The sequence below is a fragment of the Oryx dammah genome, unplaced genomic scaffold (assembly GCF_014754425.2).
Source record: "Oryx dammah isolate SB20612 unplaced genomic scaffold, SCBI_Odam_1.1 HiC_scaffold_1, whole genome shotgun sequence".
Taxonomy (NCBI): Eukaryota; Metazoa; Chordata; class Mammalia; order Artiodactyla; family Bovidae; genus Oryx; species Oryx dammah.
Window position 1 is genome coordinate 101,369,008 of NW_024070185.1, and position 17,421 is coordinate 101,386,428.

Sequence of the window (17,421 nt, forward strand, 5' to 3'; positions counted from 1 at the left end):
CTGGAACACTGGCCCCCGACAGTCTGAGCACTTGCCTTCCTAGTATCGGGCAGCCTGGAGACAATGACCCTTCCCAAAGTGGGTTGCCAGGATCACCATTTTTGAGAGATACTAAGAAATCTCTTATTTCTACTTTTTTCCTTTTTTTTTTTGGCTGCATATGGGATCTTAGTTCCCCGACCAGGGGTTGAACCCATGCTCCCTGCATTGGAAGCAAAGACTCCTAACAATTAGACCACCAAGAAGGTCCCTCATATTTTTTAAATGGGCTTCCGTTGCCAATTATGTTTGAGGAGGTTGGGTTAGACAGAGCTAGACGGGTCTCTCTCCGGCCGAACTTCTCAGAGCCTTTGCTGTCCTCACCCGAGTTGTTGGTCAGATGCTCGTCCCAAACTGACTTGCTCCCAGAAGCCTTTGCCCCCCCGGCGCCTCCAGCGTCCCCGATGAGCGGCCTGGAAATGCCGCGGCCGCTCAGACACCGTCTCAGCGCCTCCTGCTGGGGGGGATGGGTGCGAGTTGCTGTTCCCGACCTGGTTGGGCCCTGTCTCTGACTCCAGCATTCACAGGGAGTTACGAGAGCCTCTCAGGAAGGCGCCCCTTGTCCGTGGGGACACCCCCAAAATCACTCGAGAAGCCAGTCCCTTTCCCTGGGTGAACCCTGACCAGACAGGCCTCACCTGGTCGCTGGCCTCCCCGGTTTGGAGCTGCCCCGGCTCTGCCTGTCACGACTCCTCTGCCACCCAGCGGCCCCAACAGCCATCGGGCCCTCCTGCTCTGCCTGAGCTGCCGCCAGAAAGCAGTCTGCCGCCCTCCCCGCTCTCTGGTGGGTCCACATCACTTAGATGTCACCTGTGACTCCCCGGGGGCCAGAGACAGGGATCTGCCCCATCAGCTTTACCTCGTGTGTGTGCCTACATCCCACACACACCCCACGGTGCCTGGACCTCCACCCACCCTAGGCACTACTGGGGGGTCTGCTGGGGCCCCGAGGTGGTGGCAGGCAATTCAGGTGAGCCTGAGAAGCTGGAAGTACGTGGTTTGGGGTTCTGGAGCGCCTCACTGTGCTGATCCCCAAGCATAAGGCCTCAGGCACTCACCCAGCCCAGGGGCTGGGGCAGGTCCCACATCCCTGGCCTCCCAGCCGCCCCCTCTCTGGCATGCCCCCTCTCTGGACCTGGTACTGACCAGTCACTGTGGTTTTTTTTTTTTTTTTCCTTGCTCTCTCCCCTCCCCCACCCAGCAGAAAGCGCTTTCAGTCGGCGGGTAGAAGGCAAAGCACAAAACCACTTTGAAGAGACGAATAGCAGTTCCCAAAACTCCAGCGGTGAGTTGGTGAGCGGTGTGCCCCGGGACCGCCGTCCTGTGCTCTGGAGTCTTTGTGATCTGTGCTGGGCTAGGGTGTTGGGAGGAGGCAGGGGGCAGAGAAACAGAAGGTGGCCAGGGTCAGGCAGAAGTGGAGGGTCCCTTTCTTCCAGGCCCGGCCCTCTAGGTCCCGGGAGCATCTTGGGGACTGTGGCTCCTCTTTGTCTTTCCATGGAGAGAGAAACTCCCCTGTCTCCACAGCCTGTGATACATTGACTCGGATGGGCCCCTCTGAGCCATTGCTGTTTATAGGGTGAGCGTTGCAGCCACTTTTTCCCCAGGAGAAGCAAAGTGGGTCCAGTAGACCGGGCTGTGGCCCAAGAGCCAGAGGCCCCATGTTCTGGTCCCTCTGGACCTGGGACCATCCAAAGGTTCCCTTCTAGCCCTCACCAGCCAAGTAGGTGTGCTTGAGGTTCCTGGTGGTGTTTTGGCGCCCCCTGGTGGCTGCCTCTTGCCAGACCCTGACAGAGCCTTAGCACCTTAGAACCGAGCGACCGTAAGGCCACTGTCCCCAGACAGACCTGGGGCCAGCCTGGCGGAGCTATGAGCGATCACAATCAGCTTCTGTCCGAAAAAGGCACAGCAGGCTGGTCTGCACAGGCCAGAAAAGGATTCTATTCTGATACTCCTTTACACTAAGGTAAAGCAGCGCTCCCTTTCTTGCTCAAAGTTTTCACTCCCCAGATTAGTCATTGGCCTGTGTTCAGCTGAGCACAGGCCCTGCTGAGCCCTGGCTGGGTGTGGACAAGTGATGAACGCGACTTGACCGTGAGTCGGGGGTTTTATGAAACACGCAGGAGCCCAGGCTTGCACATGGAGTCTTCCTCACAGTGACTAGAGCTCCAGCTGAGGCTTGACCCCAGCTCCACCATCGACAAGCTGGTGGCTTGAGCTCGCCCCTCGTTCCTCCTCTGCTGTAGAGTGGAAATGGCACACACGTCCCTGTGGTGGGGGATCATTCAGTGGGGGCCCTGCAGAGATACACATCCACATGGTAGGCTGGGGGGGTGTGGCGGGGGGTTAAGTAAACCAAGCGATTTCATGAGTCACTGCCCGAGGCAGGCAGTGAGGTGTGCCTTGGGAGCCCCAAGAATGCGGACACGGTCCTTTAAATTATAGAGAACATCAGCTGTTCCAAACTGCTTCATCCTTCTGAAAACTGTAATGCCTCTCCGAAAGGTGGGCCTTAAAGAGATGGAGTGACTGGTCTAGGCCATGCAGGGGTGAGCAGCAGAGCCGGGACCAAAACCCCAGTCTCCTGCGAGCCTTTGCTGTCAGCCAGCCAGGCTATAGCCGCTGCCTCTCGTTCCATCAGAGTCCATGTTCAGAATTGGGCCACTCCTGCTGGCAGCCACCGTTTATTGAGCGCTTACTGTGTGCCTGGCACCTGTTCAGAGCTGTATGTGTCTTACCTGTTTCCACCCTTGCCACACAGCCAGCGAGGGTCAGTGTTACTGTTATCCCTGCTTCTCGGATGAGGAAATCGAGGCTCAGGAGAGATCGATTGTCGCCCCGGGCCCCTAGCTTGTAAGTGGTGAAGCCAGGATTCCCCGGGGTGGTCTGTCCGCCCCATTCTGCTGTCCCCTGCCCGTGAGGCTCACCTGACGATACAGAGAGGCATGGGGAGCTGCCAGCAGACAGATGGCAGGATGGAGACACACGAAGGGAAAGCGCAGCGCTCCCTTGGCTGCCCTGGTGTTTGGTATCAAACGCGTCCACCCCGGGTGCCCAGACCCAGCAGCCGCCCCAGCTCCCTGTCCTGAGATGGGCAGCCGCACGTGGGTGTTTTCTCATGGTGTTCTGTGGGCTCCCTGTGTGAGAGCTGGGGGTGTCCTGGAAGGATGGCCCTGCCTGATCTCGCCCTGCCCATGCCCAGTCCCACCCCAGACACCCGCCTCCCCCTTCTCTGAGTGCCCATCTGGCCCACTGCTGCCCAAGACCAGAAATAGTGACAGTCAGCCCCGAGCACCAGAGCTGGAAGAGACTTAGCTAAACTGTTTCTCTTTTGCAGAAACTGCAAGTCCCCTGATTTCCAACCCTTTCCCTCTCCTACAGAGTAAGTGAGGGTCCCGTCGGGGGGCTGGAGAGGGCCAGACAGGGCAGGGAGTGAACTCAGCCCGCCACACACTCCAGACCCCTCCCAGGCAGACCCAGCAGCTGGTGGAAGCAGGGGGCGGCCCAGCCCAGGTGGGTGGAGGAGTGTGGACAGCCTGCCTCTGCCACCCCCAGCCCTGCAGAAACAAGGCCTCCCCTTCCTGCCCACGGGGCTGGCCTCACAACGCTGCTCTTGAGCCCCACCTCCACTGTCCTCCTGCTCTTTTCCTTGTCTCTGCTCTCTTCTCTCTTCCTTCTGCACCCCGGTGCCGGGCACGCAGAGATGAAAAGATAACAGGCCCTGCACACGAGCTCCTGTTTTCATACGCACTCATCATTCCCACCATCCCGCCCTCTCCCCTCCTCCTCCCTGTCTCATACCTGCTTCTCTGGCTCTTCGCTGTTTCTCTGCTTCTCACCTTTTATCTCGTCCCTTCCCTCCTTCTCTGTCCTTCCCTCCACGTCCATCGCCTTGTCTTTGGTTCATTCATACCTTTATCTGGTCGTCCGCTCAGCAGACTGAGCCGTCTGTGTGCCTCCCCCAGCCGAGAGAGGGAGGTCGGCTGTGGAACCGAGAAAATGCGGTCTCTGCCCTGTGTCGTCCCCAATGCCCAGAACAGTGCCTGGCACACAGTGAGCCCTCGATAAATGCCCTGTGGCTGCACCCGATGGTCTGTTACCTGCCATCTTCCTCTCTCCATCGCTCCTTCCTCCCCAGCCTCTCCCTCACTAGCTAGTGCCAGGGAAGCCCCGAGGGCACCGCCCCCTGTGTGTCTGGGTGCCCAGCTCCAGAGCTGCCCGCGGCCCCGCAGAAAGGTGCTGGGGTTCGTGCAGCCCTTCAGACAGCCGCTCTGTTTCTCCCCGCAGAGCCCTACACGTGCGGCGCCTGTGGGATCCAGTTCCAATTCTACAACAACCTGCTGGAGCATATGCAGTCTCATGCGGGTAAGGACCCTGCGGCCCCATCCCCTCCCTTCCTCCCAGATCCTGCACGGGGCAGGGCCAGCCTGGGGCCACGCCCCCGGGAGACAGTCACAGCACCTGGGAGCCCCGGTCAGTCCTTTGTAACCCAGGGTAGTGTGGAGCTGAAGAAGCTTCCAGAAGCTATGGCTTCTGCCTGGAGCCTGGAGGCCACGTAGGCGAAGAACAGGACAGAGATGTGGAGGTGTGTGGTTTGAGGTCCAGGGGAGCGGAGGTGGGGAGGGCAGTGGAGAAGCTCAGCCCAGGGCAGCCTGGGGTGAACCCTGTCGCTTTCAGGGGAAAACCCTGTTGCACGAAGCAGCTGTCAAACCTGAGGCTGCCTCAGTCACTAGGAGGGCTGGTGGAAGCACGGGTTTCTAGGCTCCTCCCTAAACTTCAGACTCGTGGGTCTAAGGTGGGGCCCGGACTTGCATTATTGGCAGGTCCTCACGCCACACACCCCTGGCTTGTCCAGGGGCCATGCTTTGAGAACCACTGCTATAGAGGTAAAGAATCTGCCTGCAATGCAGGAGACCTAGGTTCAATCCCTGGGTCGGGATGATCCGCCTGGAGAAGGAAATGGCAGTTCTCTCCAATACTCTTGTCTGAAGAAGTCCGTGGACAGAGGAGCCCAGCAGGCTACAGTCCATGGGGTTGCAAAGAGTCGGACATGGCTGATCAACTTTTACTTTCACTTCAGTGGCAAAGCTAGGAGTCTACTATCTGGACAATTTGTTTATCAGCTGTTTCTCCATCTGCCCAGCTTACGGTGTCAGCTCCCTCACTAGACCATCCAGCCTCCAATTTTAGGTTTTTATCATAGTAGCACTGATTTTTGATCTAGTCAGGGAGACACTAACAGGTAAATCCCAAACTCTCAGTGGTTTGACATAACCACTTACCATCTCAGCCCTAGCAGAGCCTGATACAGGTAACCTTCCACGTGGCCACTCAGGGACCCAGACTCCTTCCTTCGTATGTCTCTATCCTCTTCTGGGTCACAGAGTCCTCTTTTTCTGACTGGCGGGCAGAGAGGGGGGCACCCTTGCTTCTTTATCCTTTAGACCACAAATGACACACAGATGCTCCAGTTTCAGGGGAATTGTGGGAAGCTGCTCAGGGGCAGCCCAGCACTCCGCGGAGGGAAATGGGAATGTGAGGGAAGCAGCTCGCTGACCCCACCGCCCCTCCTTCAGGGTCACGGGAGGTGATGTGAGAAAAGCACTCAGTGGTGGTTCAGTATGGGCCAAATAGAAGCTGACCGGGAAAAAGGTACGAGGTAGAGATGCAGTGTTTGTTAAGCTGCTGTTATTTCTCCATTTCTCCTGTTACTGTTATTGTTAGTTATTATCTCTCTCTTAGGGCTTCCCTGAGTGGGAAAGTGGGAAGAGAACCCGCTAGTGGTAAGGAACCCGCCTGCCGGTTCAGGAGACGGAGGAGACGCAAGTTCGATCCCTGGGCTGGGAAGATCCCCTGGAGGAGGGCATGGCAACCCACTCCAGTGTTCTTGCCTGGAGAATCCCCGTGGACAGAGGAGCCTAGTGGGCCACAGTCCGTAGGGTTGCAGAGAGTCTGACACGACTTAGCACACACGCTCGTCTCACTTAGGTTTATAAATCTTCCGTATCATCTTCCAGGCTGGGCCTGACTAGTGCAGTATTACAGGGCTAGATGCTCTTTAGACAGGCACTGTCCTGTCAGTGTGACCTCTCTTCATTTGTTCACTTACTCAGCATATATCTGTTGGGTACCTGCTATATGATTCAGTTCAGTTCAGTCGCTCAGTCATGTCCAACTCTGCGACCCCATGAACCGAAGCACGCCAGGCCTCCCTGTCCATCACCAACTCCCGGAGTTCACTCAAACTCATGCCCATTGAGTCAGTGATGCCATCCAACCATCTCATCCTCTGTCATCCACTTCTCCTCCCGCCTTCAACCTTTCCCAGCATCAGGGTCTTTTTCAGATGAGTCAGGTGGCCACTTTTTCAGGTGGCCAAAGTATTGGAGTTTCAACTTCAACATCAGTCCTTCTAATGAATATTCAGGATTGATTTCCTTTAGGATGGGCTGGTTAGATCTCTTTTCAGACCATCTAGCATCTGCTATGGGCTTCCCTGGTGGCTCAGAGGTTAAAGCATCTGCGTGGAATGCGGGAAACCCGGGTTTGATCCCTGGGTCGGGAAGATCCCCTGGAGAAGGAAATGGCAACCCACTCCAGTACTCTTGCCTGGAGAATCCCATGGAGGGAGGAGCCTGATAGGCTATAGTCCATGGGGTCGCATCTGCTATACACTAGGTACCAATTCACATGATTTTAGGTGGAGAGGGGAGATTATTTATTTCTATAGGAGTTGATGGGTTAGTCGCCTAGTCGTGTCCGACTGTTTGCGACCCCATGAACTGTAGCCCGCCAGGCTCCTCTATCCGTGGGATTCTCCAGGCAAGAATACTGGAGTGGATTGCCAGTCCCTTCTCCAGAGGATCTTCCTGACCCAGGGATCGAACCCAGGTCTCCTGCGTTGCAGGCAGATTCTTTACCATCTGAGCTACAGGGAAGATCTCATTTATTTCTATTGTGGTCATCAAATCAGTGCAAAGCAGGACTGGCTTCCATGACATGTGAGTTCCAGTCCTCTCTAACCCAAGGGTCTCCATACCAAGTACGGAGCAGGAGACCTTGTCCTCTCTTGAGACTCCATCTCTAAAAGAAGGGCTCACAGATCTCAGCTGCCCTCTTCCCACCAAGGTTCCATTTCCACATGCCTCTCGCCTCCAGCTTGCCTTTGCCATCAGCCATCCTGCAGCAGGGAGGGCCTTCGCAGCATTTAGACTTGACCCTGGGCAACCAGTGGCCAAAATTGGAAGGCTGCTGGGGACCCCTGCCTGAGCACAGCATTTGGGTCCCTTGGGCCCGAGACCCCCATGACCCAGCCCCTGCTCACTCCTCCCCTGAGGCCCTCTGCCCCCCTGCCACCTCTGGAATGTGCTTAGTCTCTCAGTCCTGTCTGACTCTTTGTGACCCTTTGTGTTATAGCCCGCCAGGCTCCTCTGTCCATGAGTGGGCTGCCACTTCGTCCTCCTGGGGATCGGCCCTAATCAGGGATTGAACCTGCGTCTCCTGTGTCTCTTGCACTGCCGGCGGATTCTTTACCGCTAAGCCACCTGGGAAGCCCGCCACCTCTGGAAGCTGAGCTCTAATTAGGGAAGAGTCTGGGTGCCAGGGCTTCTCTGACCCTCAGGCAGCTGGGCGGAGGCCATTAACATGCAAATCAAGGATGCGCCTGTGGGGCCCCGCCTCCCCCAGGCATCCCAACGTGTTTTCCCCAGAAGAGCTTTGGGCTGCTTTGTTCTGGTTCAGTGCCAGCAGAGAATGCCTCGCCAGCAATCCAGTGCAAAGCCAGGCTGAAGCCCAGCCAGGCTGAGTCGGGATTAAAGGATTGACTCCATAGAGAGAAATTAAGCATCATGATCTGCGCAGTTCACAGTGCTGCTGATAAGGGGGATCAACCTCGAATAACACCAATCTCATTAAGAGGCTGCTGAATGGCATAGAGTAATTCCCGCTAATAAACTTCCTTTCTGTGTGGTAGGAAAACCTGCCTGGTCCCTGGTGACAGTTTAGGAGCAGAGTTTGGCAGCAGTGATACTGAAGGTAGCTAACACTTAGTGAGCAATTACTGTGTGTCGGGCCTGGTTATAGCATCAAGGCTCCTCAGTAAGCTGGCTAGCATTATCATCTCCATTATACAGATGAGGAGACTGAGGCTCAGAGAACATAATCGCTGGCCCAGAGTTGCATGACTCATTAATACCTAACATCGTTTGAGTTCTTACATATTAGCTCATTTGATCTTCAGAAGTCCCTCTGAGTTAAGTGTTCCAGTTAGCTCTCCTTTATAGAAGATAAAAGCACATATTGTGGGCAGGAAAGTGTCAATTAAAAAAAATTTATCAGGGACTTGCCTAGTGGCCCAGTGGTTAAGAATCCGTAATTCCACTTCTGAGGATGCAAGTTTGATCCCTGATTTGGGAACTAAGATCCCCCATGCTGTTCAGCACTGCAAAAAAAAAAAAAAAACAAAGCACAATTTATCAGTAAGAAAATTGTTAGCCCTGTCCAACAGTTAATGATTTAAATAATGATACACTATTTAATAAGCATAAGCTATTCCTGTAATGTTTTGCCTCCAGATTGCAATAGGTCATTCCCTCAATTGCTATCAGAAGGGGAGATGCTCTAATTTTTAAAATTTTTCCAACTTGCAGGGCTGTATTGCTTGTCTGTGTTTAGAAGTGAGCATTACGCGGCTCATTTTAGTATGCTATTTCTATGTTGCTTATTTTTTGTTCTTTTCATAGAATGTGTGAATTACAAAATAAAAGGTTCTGCAACCACTGAATCAGACTATGATTCTGACCCTCTGGTGAACTCAACAGCCAGGTGCCCTCTTCAGCAGGGTGGTTGGGGTGGAGGATTAGGGATGGGGGAAGCCTCTCAGAGGTCATCCCTTCTAGCCTCTTTTCAGCTAAGTATGGCCTGGGGACTTTCCTAGGAGGCAAATATATTGACACCTCAGAGTGGTAGGATGTGGGAATGGCCACAGTGAACTTCTGGTCCCTTTGAGGGATTACCTAATCACCTTTCTGGGTGTCAGTCTTCTCATCTGTAAAGTGGGTTCATCACCATTCTCCACAGCCTGGGTGAGGGTTCTGGAGATGATGCATGTAAAATATTGAGGACAGTGGCACATTCTAAAATAAGACCAAATAATACAAGTTTTTCCTTTTCCATCCGCTGCTGGAAACAACTGCTTTCTCCTTCTGGCAACTGGTGCCTCCCTGGGAGACATTCTTTATTCCAGCTTTGTGTCCAGTCCTTTGCAGACATATATATCTGTTCGTGTGTGAACATGTGTATCTGTGATACATGGGAAAGTGAAAGTGAAGTCGCTCAGTCGTGTCCAACTCTTAGCGACTCCATGGACTGCAGCCTACCAGGCTCCTCCATCCGTGGGATTTTCCAGGCAAGAGTACTGGAGTGGGGTGCCATTGCCTTCTCCAGGGGATCTTATAGCCACACTGAATAAACCTTGTTTCCAGCTCAAGCTATAAATCAGACCATTCACAGAGCATTTACTGAGTGCCTCACCCGTTCAGCAGCATTATCTATGAGATAAGGAGAAAAAAGGTTTTTATTAATCAACCAAGGCAATGGCACCCCACTCCAGTAATCTTGCCTGGAAAATCCCATGGATGGAGGAGCTTGGTGGGCTGCAGTCCATGGGGTCACTAAGAGTCGGACACGACTGAGCGACTTCACTTTAACTTTTCACTTTCATGCACTGGAGAAGGGAATGGCAACCCACTCCAGTGTTCTTACCTGGAGAATCCCGGGGACGGGGGAGCCTGGTGGGCTGCCGTCTCTGGGGTTGCACAGAGTCGGACGACTGAAGTGACGCAGCAGCAGCAGCAGCAGACATCGTTATCAAATTTGAGGTTGAGTAATACAGGCTTCCCTGGTGGCTGTAAAGCGTCTGCCTGCCGTGCAGGAGACCTGGGTTTGATCCCTGGGTCGAGAAGATCCCCTGGAGAAGGAAATGGTAACCCACTCCAGTACTCTTGCCTGGAGAATCCCAAGAACAGAGGATCCTGATGGGCTACAGTCCATGGGGTCTCAAAGAGTCAGAGATGACTGAGTGACTTCACTTTCACTTTCAATCCCGATTCCAAGACTTGCAGAAAGGCAGAGAATGAGGGAACCACCCTGCAACCTTAATCTCACTACTCAAAGCTAACCACTGTTCCTCTTTTAATGGTTTTTTTTCAGTCTATTTTAAAATCAGATTTATTTATAATTTACATAAATAAGATTCACCAATTTTAAGAGTTCTGGTGATAGGTTTTGATGAATGTACCACCGTCATAAGCACAATGTGTAATGTGACCATTGACCCACAAAGTGCCCTTTACAGCAGGGTCCTTTCCCAGACCCTCCCACTGGCACACTGTCTGCTTGCTTTTGTTATAATTTCAGGAATTTTGTGTGCGTGCATTCATTGTTGCTTAAGTCGTGTCCGACTCTGCTGAACCCTAGGGACTGTATAGCCTGCCAGGCTCCTCTGTCCATGGGGTTCTCCAAGCAAGAATACTGGAGTGGATTGCCATTTCCTCTTCCAGGGTAATCTTCCTGACCCAGGGATCCAACCCGTGTCTCCTGAGTCTTCTGCATTGCCAGACAGGTTCTTTACCACTAGTGCCATTTGGGAAGCCTGCAATTTTGTATAAATAGATTATATATTTAGTCTCTTGTATCTGACTTGGGTGTCTGACTTCTTTCACTTAGCATACTTTTGAGACTCATTTATATTCTGTGATACTAGTCTTTTAATTTCTGAGTAATATTTTATTGTCTGGATATACCACAGTTTGTTTACCCGTTCCCAGGCTTCCCTGGTAGCTCAGAGGTTAAAGCGTCTGCCTACAATGCAGGAGACCTGAGTTTGATCCCTGGGTCGGAAAGATCCCCTGGAGAAGGAAATGGCAACCCATTCCAGTACTCTTGCCTGGAGAATCCCATGGATGGAGGAGCCTGGTGGGCTACAGTCCACAGGGTCGCAAAGAGTCGGACACGACTGAGCGACCTCACTTCACTTCACTTCCCCCAACTGATGGACTTTTAGGCTGTCTCCAGTTTGGAGCTATAATGAATAAAGCTGCTGTGAATGTCCAAGTACAAGTCCCTGTGTAGATGTGTTTTTAACTACTATGTAGATACCTAAGAGTGGAGATTCTGGGTCATATAGTCAGTCTGCAGTCAACCTTTTGAAGAGCTGCCCCTGTTTACTAAAGTGTCTGCACCATTTTCACATTCCCACCAACAGTGTATGAGGGGTCCAACTTCTCCACATCCTTGATAACACTTGTTATTATCTGACTGGTTATCCCATTCTAATGCGTTAAGTCAGGGTTCCCCAACCTCTAGCATCTAATGCCTGGTGATCTGAGGTGGAGCTGATATATATAATAATAATAATAGAAATAAGTGCACAGTAAATGCAGTGTGCTTGAATCATCCTAAAACCATGCCCCCACCCCAGTCCATGGAAAAATTGTCTTCAATGAAACTGATCCCTGGTTGCCAAAAAGCTTAGGGACTGCTACATTAAGTGAGAGGTTTCCCCAGTGGCTCAGTGGTAAAGAATCTGCCTGCAGTACAGGAGCCAAAGGAGATTTGGGTTCAATCCCTGGGTCGAGAACATCCCTGGAGGAGGGCATGGCAACCCATTCCAGTATTCTTGCCTGGAGAATCCTATAGACAGAGGATCCTGGCAGGCTACAATCCATAGGATCACAAAGAGTCAGACATGACTGAAGCAACTTAACACACACACACACATTAACTGATATCTCATTGTTATTTTAATCTGTGTATTATTGTTGTTGTTCAGTCGCTCAGTCATGTCTGACTCTTTGCAATTCCATGGACTGCAACATACCAGGCTTCCCTGCCATTCACCATCGCCCAGAGCTTGTCAAACTCACGTGCATTGAGTTGGTGATGCCATCCAACCATCTCATCCTCTGTCGTCTTCTCCTCCTCCTGTCTTCAATCTTTCCCAGCACTGGGGTCTGTTCTAATGAGTAGGCTCTTCACATCAGGTGGCCAAAGTATTGGAGCTTCTAATGAACTGAAGCTTCCACTTTCATTCTAGTCCTTCCAATGAATATTCTGGATTGCTTTTCTTTAGGATTGACTAGTTTGAGCTCCTTGTAGTCCAGAGGACTCTCAAGAGTCTTCTCTAACACCACAATTCAAAAACACCAATTCTTTGTTGCTCAACCTTCTTCATGGTCCCACTCACACATCCATACATGAGTACTGGAAAAATTATAGCTTTGACTATAGGGATCTTTGATGGTAAAGTAATGTCTCCACTTTTTAATATGCTGTCTAGGTTTGTCATAGCTTTTCTTCTAAGGAACAAGCATCCTTTAATTTCATGGCTGCAGTTACCATCTGCAGTGATTTTGGAGCCCAAGAAAATAAAGTCTGTCACTGTTACCATTGTTTCCCCATCTATTTGCCTTGAAGTCATGGGACCAGATGCCATGGGACCAGATGCCATGATCTTAGTTTTTTGAATGTTGAGTTTTAAGCCAGCTTTTTCACTCTCTTCTTTTACCTTCATGAAGAGGCTCTTTAGTTCCTCTTTGCTTTCTGCCATAAGGATGATATCATCTGCATATCTGAGGTTATTGATATTTCTCCCTGCAGTCTTGATTCCAGTTTGTGCTTCATCCAGCCCAGCATTTCACATGCTATATTTCTGCATATAAGTTAAATAAGCAGGGTGACAGTATACAGATTTGATGTATTCCTTTCCCAATTTGGAACCAGTCTGTTGTTTCATGTCCAGTTCTAACTGTTGACTTCTTGACCTGCACACAGATTTCTCAGGAGGCAGGTAAGGTGGTCTGGTATTCCCATCTGTTTAAGAATTTTCCAGTTTGTTGTGATTCACACAGTTAAAAGCTTTAGCGTAGTCAGTGAAGCAGAAGTAGATGTTTTTTGGAACTCTCTTTCTTTTTCTGTGATCCAACAGATGTTGGCAATTTGATCTCCGGTTCCTCTGCCTTTTCTAAATCCAGCTTGGGCATCTGGAAGTTCTCAGTTCACGTACTGTTGAAGCCTAGCTTGGAGAATTTTGAGTATTACTTCGCTAGTGTGTGAGACGAGTGCAACTGTGTGGTAGTTTGAACATTCTTTGGCATGGCCTATCTTTGAGATTGGAATGAAAACTGACCTTTTCCAGTCCTGTGGCTACTGCTGACTTTTCCAAATTTGCTGGCATATAGGGTGCAGCAGTCTAACAGCATCATGTTTTAGGATTTGAAATAGCTCAGCTGGAATTCCATCACCTCCACTAGCTCTGTTTGTAGTGATGCTTCCTAAGGCATCACTTGACTTCGCACTCTAGGATATCTGGCTCTAGGTCAATGATGACACCATCTTGGTTATCTGGATCATGAAGATCTTTTTTGTATAGTTCTTCTGTGTATTCTCGCCACCTTTTCTTAATATCTTCTGCTTCTGTTAGGTCCATACCATTTGTCCTTTATTGAGCCCATCTTTGCATAAAATGTTCCCTTGGTATCTCTAATTTTCTTGAAGAGATCTCTAGTCTTTCCCATTCTGTTGTTTTCCTCTATTTCTTTGCATTGATCGATGAAGAAGGCTTTTTTTTATCTCTCCTTGCTGTTCTCTGGAACTCTGCATTCAGATGGGTGTATCTTTCCTTTTCTGTGTATTCCTGATGACAAATGATGTTTAACATTTTTTTATGTGCTTATTGGCCATTTAAGTATCTCCTTTGGAGAAATGTCGGTTCAAATCCTTTGCCCATTTTTTAATTAGGTGTTTTGGGGGTTTTTTATTACTGAGTTGTAAGAGGTCATTTTATCTCTGTAGAGACATGAGGCCTCTATAGATAGATGATTTACAAATATCTTCTCCCATTCTGTAGGTTGTCTTTTCACTTTCTTGATGCTGCCCTTTGAAGCACAAAAATTTTTGATGAAGACTTTTTTTCATTGTGCTTTTGATGTCGTGTGTAAGAAATCATTGCCTGATCGAGGGTCATGAAGACTTAACTCCTGTTTTCTTCTGTAAGAGTTTTCTAGTTTTGGCTCTTAGATTTAGGCCCATATTCCATTTTGTGTTAATTTTTGTATGTGGTGTGAGGTAGGGGTCAAACTTCATTCTTTTGCATGTGGGTACCCAGTTTTCCCAGCTCAGTTTTTTGAAAAGACTATTCATTTCCCTGTTGCATTGTCCTGGCACCCTTGTTGGAAATCAGTTGACTGAAAATTTGAGGGTTTATTTTTGGATTCTAAATTCTGTTTCACTGGTCTGTATGTCTATTTTTGTGCCAGTACCACACTGTCTGGATTACCATGCCTTTATAATAGCTTTGAAATCAGGAAGTCTAAGCTCTCCAGCTTTGTTCATTTTCAAGAGTGCTTGGCTCTTCTGCATAAACTTTAGGATCAACTTGTCAATATCTGCAAAAAAAGATAGCAGGACTTTTGATAGGGATTGGGTTGAATCTGGATCAATTTAGGGAATATTGCCATTTTAACAATATTGTCTTCTAATCTATGAAAATGGAATGCTTTTCATTTATTTAAGCCTTCTTTGAGTTTTTCAAACATATTTTTAGTTTCAAGTGTACAATCTTATTTTATAATTTATTCCTAAGTATTTTACTCTTTTAGAAGCTATTGTAAATGGAATTATTTGCTTAATTTAATTTTTGGAGTGTTCATTGCTAATGTACACAAGTATAATTTCTTTAATATGTTGATCTTGTATCTTAAAATCTTGATGAACTTATTTACAAGTTCTAATAGTTGTGTATGTATCTGTTTTTCATAGGATTTTCTATACACACAATGATGTAGTCTGTTATCTATACATAGAGATTATTTTACTTCTTCCATTCATCAGGATGCCCTTTCTTTTTGTTTCTCTTTCTTTCTTTTCTTCTAATTGCCCTGACTGGAACCTCTAATGCATGTTGAATAAAAGAGATAGAGTGTTCATTTTTACCTTGTTCCTGATCTTAAGAGGAAAAATTTTAATCTTTAACCATTAAGTATAATGTTAGTAATGGGTTTTTCATAGATGCCCTTTATCAGGTTGAAAAATTCCCTTCAATTCCTAGTTTGTTGAGTGTTTTTATCATGAAAGAGTATTGAAGTGAAGTGAAATGAAGTCTCTCAGTCGTGTCCGACTCTTTGCAACCCCATGGACGATAGCCTGGCAGGCTTCTCCATCCATGGGATTTTCCAGGCAGGAGTACTGGAGTGGGTTGCTATTGCCTTCTCCAGGGTTTCTTCCCGACCCAGGGGTTGAACCCAGGTCTCCCGCATTGCAGGCAGACTCTTTACCATCCGAGCCACCAGGGAAGAGTATTGAATTTTGTCAAATAGTTTTTCAGCATCAATTAAAATGATCAGGTAGTTTTTGTCCTTTATTCTATTAATATGGTATTGATTTCTGCATGTTGAACTGACCTGTATTCCTGGAATAAATGCTGCTTGGTCATAGGGTATAACCTGTTGTTGTTGGATTTGGTCAGCTGTATTTTATTGAGGATGTTTGTATCCATAGTCAAAAGGCATAGTGGGCATAGTTTCTTTTCTTGTGACTTCTTAGTCTGGATTTGCTGTCAGAATAATACCTGCCTCATAGAATGAATTGAGAAGTGTTCCCTCCTATTTTCAGAAGAATTTGTGAAAAGGTCTTTACCATATGATACAGTTCATCAGTAAAGGCATCTGAACCTGGGCTTTCCTTTGTTTCTTTCTTGTGGTCAGTACTTTGATCACTAATTCAGTTTCTGTATAGGTATATCCAGAGTTTCTGCTGCTTAAGTCAGTTTTTGTAGTTTATGTTTTCTGGGAACTTGTCTGTTTCATCCAGGTTGTCTAATTGGTTCATAGTATTTCCTTATAAATAATCCTTTTTATTTCTATCAGATCAGTAACCTTAAGGGTTCTTTTAGATGTCCTTTATCACATTGAAAAAGTTTCCTTCTCTTTCTAGTTTGCTGAGATTTTGTATCATGGGTGGGTATTGGATTTTATCTTGTTTATAGTGCATTTTATCTATGGAGATAAAATGATCTTTCTTTTTTTTTTTTTTCCCTCTTAGTATAGGAAATTACACTGATTGGTTTTCTTTTATTAACTACCCCATTTCTGGAATTAACTTTGCTTTTTCATGATGTGCTATTATTTTTATTTTTTATTTTATCCCATATGGTTTGTGGGATGTTAGTTCCCCAACCAGGGATTGAACCCAGGGCACAGCAGTGAAAGTTCTGAGTCCTAACTTCTGGACCACCAGGGAACTCCCATGATGTGTTATTATTTTTATATATTGCTGTATTTACTTTGCTAATATTTTGTCAAGCATTTTGTGTATATGTTGGGGGATATTGGTCTGTAGTTTCTTTTCTTTTTTTAAAAAAAAAATTATTTATGTACTTATTTGGCAGCGCCTGGTCTTAGTTGAGGCAAACAGGACCTTCCAGCAGGATTTTGTAGTTAAAGCATACAAATTTCTTAGTTGCAAGCAGAATCTAGTTCCTTGACCAGAGATTGAATCTGGGGTCTCCCTGCACTGGGCGTGTGAAGTCTTAGCCACTGGACCACCAGGCAGTCCCTGTACTTTTTTTTGTTATAATTTTTCTTTAGTTTTGGATTGAGGTAATGACAGCCTTGTAAAACAAATTGGGAAATGATCTTTCCTCTTCTGATTTTTGGGACTATTTGTTTGGAATCTGTATTATTCCTTCCTTAAATATTTGGTCAAACTTTGCAGTCAACTCATGCAGGAATTTTCTTTATGGGAAATTATGTGAGCTATGATCTGAATTTCTTAATAATTGTAGAACTTGAGATATTTAGGTTACCTATTTCTTCTTAAGTGAACTTAGATACTTTATATTTTTAGGTTTATTAATTTTGGGGAGCCTCACTTAAATGGTTGAATTTATTGGCACAAAGTTGTTCATAATCATTTTTTAAAATATTTATTTGTTTGGCTGCATCAGGTCCTAGCTGCAGCCCATGGGCTCTGTAGTTGTGTGCAGTCTCCAGAGTGCTAGAGCTCAGTAACCACAGCGTGCGGGGCTTCTCTAGGTGCCCTGCTTGGGCTTAGTTACCCCATCGCATGTGGGATCTTATTTCTCCGACCAGGGATCAAACCTGTGTCCGCTGCATTAGCAGGTGGCTTCTTAACACCTGGACCGCCCAGGAAGTCCCCATAATCGTGTCCCTATTCATCCCTTTAATATGTGTAGCCTCTGTGGTGATGTCCCCTTCTTTTATTCCTACTACTAATAATTTGCACTCCTCTCTTTTCTTTTTTTTAGTCTTTCTTATTAGAGGGCTATCAATTTTACTGATTTCTACCAAGAATTAGCTTTTAGTTTGA

The 17,421-nt window shown here is 47.9% G+C and overlaps 1 protein-coding gene across 1 annotated transcript in view; it reads left to right on the forward strand.

Annotated features, from left to right (window-relative positions):
- ZNF618 (zinc finger protein 618) overlaps positions 1-17,421 on the forward strand; it is a 102,405-nt gene that overhangs the window by 71,563 nt on the left and 13,421 nt on the right. The window contains exons 12-14 of the mRNA XM_040238408.1: positions 1,241-1,324; positions 3,374-3,418; positions 4,324-4,401. Coding sequence (XP_040094342.1) covers positions 1,241-1,324; positions 3,374-3,418; positions 4,324-4,401 — 207 coding nt within the window. The remainder of the gene's footprint in view (positions 1-1,240; positions 1,325-3,373; positions 3,419-4,323; positions 4,402-17,421) is intronic.